Consider the following 3,514-nt stretch of genomic DNA (forward strand, 5'->3'; position numbering starts at 1 on the left):
GGGGAGCGGGGCACGGCCGGGCCGGCTGACCCGGGCGTGCGGCGGGTGCCTTGGCAGGGATCAGCTTGCAAGTGGACTCGCTGACGGATCACTCCTGCTCGGCCGAGTCGGACGGCGAGAAGCTGCCGTGCCGCGCCGGGGACGCGCTGGGCGAGTCCGGCTCCGAGGGCAAGGAGGAGGAGGACGACGACGACGACGACGAGGGCGACGGGGACCTGCCCGCCAAGCCGGCCGTGACCGCCTCGCCGCTCACGGGCGTGGAGGCGCCGGTCCTGAGCCACCCGCCGCACGACGGCCCGGCGCGGCCCCCCGGCAAGGGCGCGCTGGACAGCAGGGTCTCCCCCGCGCCGCCCACGCAGGCCGCCAAGCCCAAGCTCTGGTCGCTGGCTGAAATCGCCACGTCGGACCTCAAGCACCAGAGCCTGGGCCAGAGCTGCCAGCCGCCGGCCTTGGCCGCCGCCACCCCCGCCTCCGCCCCGCACAGCTCTGCCTACTCCCCCTCCTCCCTCCTGGGAAGGCATATTTATTACACTTCGCCTTTTTATAGCAATTACACAAACTATGGGAACTTCAACGCTCTCCAGAGCCAGGGGATCCTGCGGTACAACTCTGCCGCGGTGGCTTCCAACGACGGACTAAGCCAGACTGTGCTAAACACCAGCTCTGTCCACAAGCAGAGCAGTGACTCTTTGAAAACCATCACTAACCAGCTAGAGCAGCATTACAGGCCCTCTAGTTACGAGCCCAAGAAAGGTAGGTGCCTGCTTGCTCTTTTTTTTTCCTCCCCCCCCAACTCCTACCCTTCCCCTCCCCTCTCCCCCCTTTTCCTTTTTTTCCTAAAGGCAAAATCACTCCTGTAGGCGAGTTTAGATGCACTGTGCTTGTTTGGACGATCAATAGCACCACCTCCAAGAACAGACAACTCTGCCGGCGGTCCTCACAGCGATGAGCCCAATATTGAAGCTGGACAGGAATAAAATGTGGGCTTTCAAAAACTATTTAACCCCCAAGCCGATATTTGCATGCAGTAAGAAGGACAAGGAGATGTATCGGAGGAGGGTTTTTTGTTTTTTTGTTTTTTTAAAGAGAGATCTAATGGATTACACAGATGTAGGGGGGGGGAACAACCCCCAAACCCCAGCCTCGATAAATTCAACTAATGTATGTACATTATTTAAAACCTTGTTTATCTTTCCATTTGGTCTGCTGGGCTTAGTGAAATAGGACGTGCTTTCTTTCCTTTTGATTTTAAGGAGTTGCATCCTTTCCCACAGTGAAGGAATAGGTTTCCAAATGAAGTGTAAAACCTTAAACTCTTATTGTTATTACCACTATTTTCAGAAGGGCTTAAAATGAGGACAGTAAATGAATAAAATTGTCTGGTGCTGGAAGTGGCTCAGGAGCTCAGCCACCACCATTATCCAATTCGGGAAGCGAAAGGCAGAGGTTTTCAAATGGCGCAGCTCTGAATTTTGTGCAAGTGAGAGCTGGGACGTACCCGGAGTGTATAATCTAGTTAGCTAGCTGTGTCCTGTGACTAACTGACGGTTCTATTTTGACAGATCCCACTGAAGTCTGCACAGTAGGAGCACAACCATACCTATAGAAGTGCAATCACACAGCAATGCAAGTAAGTGAGAACATTTTCTATTACACTGATCATTTGGCATCAAGTCCAAGACATATTGCACAGCTGTAAACTTGCTTAACATTAATTTCTTGCTTCATTACATAAGAGTCTGATTACATAGTAATATGCTCTTTTCTGGTCTTTTTTTTTTAACCCCCCCCTGATTATGGCTTTTCTTTCTTGAGTCTGTGCTCTTTTGTTGGTCATTGTAGAGGATTCCTATCGCTTTTATGTGCCCCGGTTTATTAAAACAATACATTGCCGACGATTTAAATTTTATGGAGATATGCTTTCAATCTATTTATTTCTCAGTAAATCACTCTTTCAAACAGTAAGGTAGTTGGGTGAAGATAATATCGTCAAAACGGTACATTGTGGACCGAGTTTCACACGGTGATTACAAATTTTAAACAAGCAAGGACAATGCTAATTTCCAGCGTGCATTTCCAGCTGAGCATGAATTGTCTTTTGCCCAGTAACAACGCCCCTCCTCCTCCTCCCCCCATTTTCTGTTTAAGGCCAAGCAAAATGTTGTCGATCTTTTAAAAGTAGCATTTTTTTCCGAGCAGAAAATAGAAGAGTAAGCATTTTAGTTCACCTCCTTTTTTTCTTTTTCTTTTAAAAAAAAAAAGACGATATTAGTGTATAACTGAAGGATTTTAGATTATCTGGTTTTTTCCTTGGTCCACAGGTAGGTGTCACAATTGCTTTGAAAAAAGTCAGCAAGCCATCATCTCTCCCCAAGCTAATATATATAATAAATCTCTAAATCCGGATCACATCTTGTGCCACTGTATAAAAGAAGACCACAGAGCACTATTAAATCTACAGACTCTAATTATTAAAAGAGAATTTTGTTGGACATATGTGAGTTTGCTGGTATAGTATAGTTTCCAAAATGTATGTGTGACTTTTGAAAACAGATCTGTTTTTCTCAGGATATCTTGAATTGATCACTTCATTGCCACGGTATATATTCTATAGGTGTGATAGGATTTATTGTAAAATTTATTTGTAAAAGATGTATACAGTAGAGATAATAAAGATGTGATTGGAGAACTTGAGTACTTACAAAGTGGAAACAAATTTGATATTTATTTTTGTAATGATATAAAAGCTTCTAGTAATTTATGCAAGTTGTATTGCAATGGAATCTGAACTTTTTGTAAATAAATTTTGCTTGGTTTTTATTTGAAACGTTGATGGTTATACAATCTTTGGTTGTTTAACGAGAATTCTTTACTAATTTATATCTTTAATTGTAAATAAAAACAGACTAGTCTGCAACAGCACGGTGTTTTTCATTTATTTTCCCCTAAAATAGTAATATATGATTTAGAAAAATCGTAACATGTACAAAGTTGTAATTTCACTGAATATTTTGAATGCAAAAGAAATGAGGAATTTAAATAACCTGCAAAGATAGACTTTGCATAAGTAAACCCCTACAGAGTTGTTCTGTTGCATTAGTACTAGTACACACACGCATGTGTGTGTACATGTGTGGTTGTGCATGTGCATATGTGGATCCATGCACATTTCTTACATGCTGGGGCCATTCATCCTTTTTTTTTTTTTGGTGCTAGCATTTTTCAGTGCTCTTATTTCTCTTTTCTAGAAAAAAAATCAGCATATCCCATCTTAATTTTCTATATGTGAAGCAATCATTTGTTTCTAAGTATGTCCAACAATGCTGTGGGAGAGGGGGAGACCCAGACCCCGAAACACCCCAGCCCTTAATTTTTATGCTTTTTTTCCCTCCCCTGAGTCGCTTAAACCCTCTGTATAATCTGCTAGTTGCTTAAGAGATCCACCTCGATTAGGCTCGTAAAACAGCTAACCCATCATTTTCATTTTCTGTAAAATAATGAGAATCCTCATATA

The 3,514-nt window shown here is 43.6% G+C and overlaps 1 protein-coding gene across 1 annotated transcript; it reads left to right on the forward strand.

Annotated features, from left to right (window-relative positions):
* Window positions 1-29: 29 nt before the first annotated feature.
* Window positions 30-2,919, forward strand: IRX2 (iroquois homeobox 2; the record flags this gene model as incomplete). The annotated part of the gene is made up of 3 exons (XM_019536936.1): window positions 30-753; window positions 1,563-1,630; window positions 2,322-2,919. Coding segments are annotated over 2 exons (768 nt in total), but the record flags the coding sequence as incomplete, so codon positions are not given.
* Between the last annotated feature and the right edge of the window lie 595 nt (window positions 2,920-3,514).

The sequence above is a fragment of the Crocodylus porosus genome, unplaced genomic scaffold (genome assembly GCF_001723895.1).
Source record: "Crocodylus porosus isolate Cpor-Errol unplaced genomic scaffold, CroPor_comp1, whole genome shotgun sequence".
Lineage (NCBI taxonomy): Eukaryota > Metazoa > Chordata > Crocodylia > Crocodylidae > Crocodylus > Crocodylus porosus.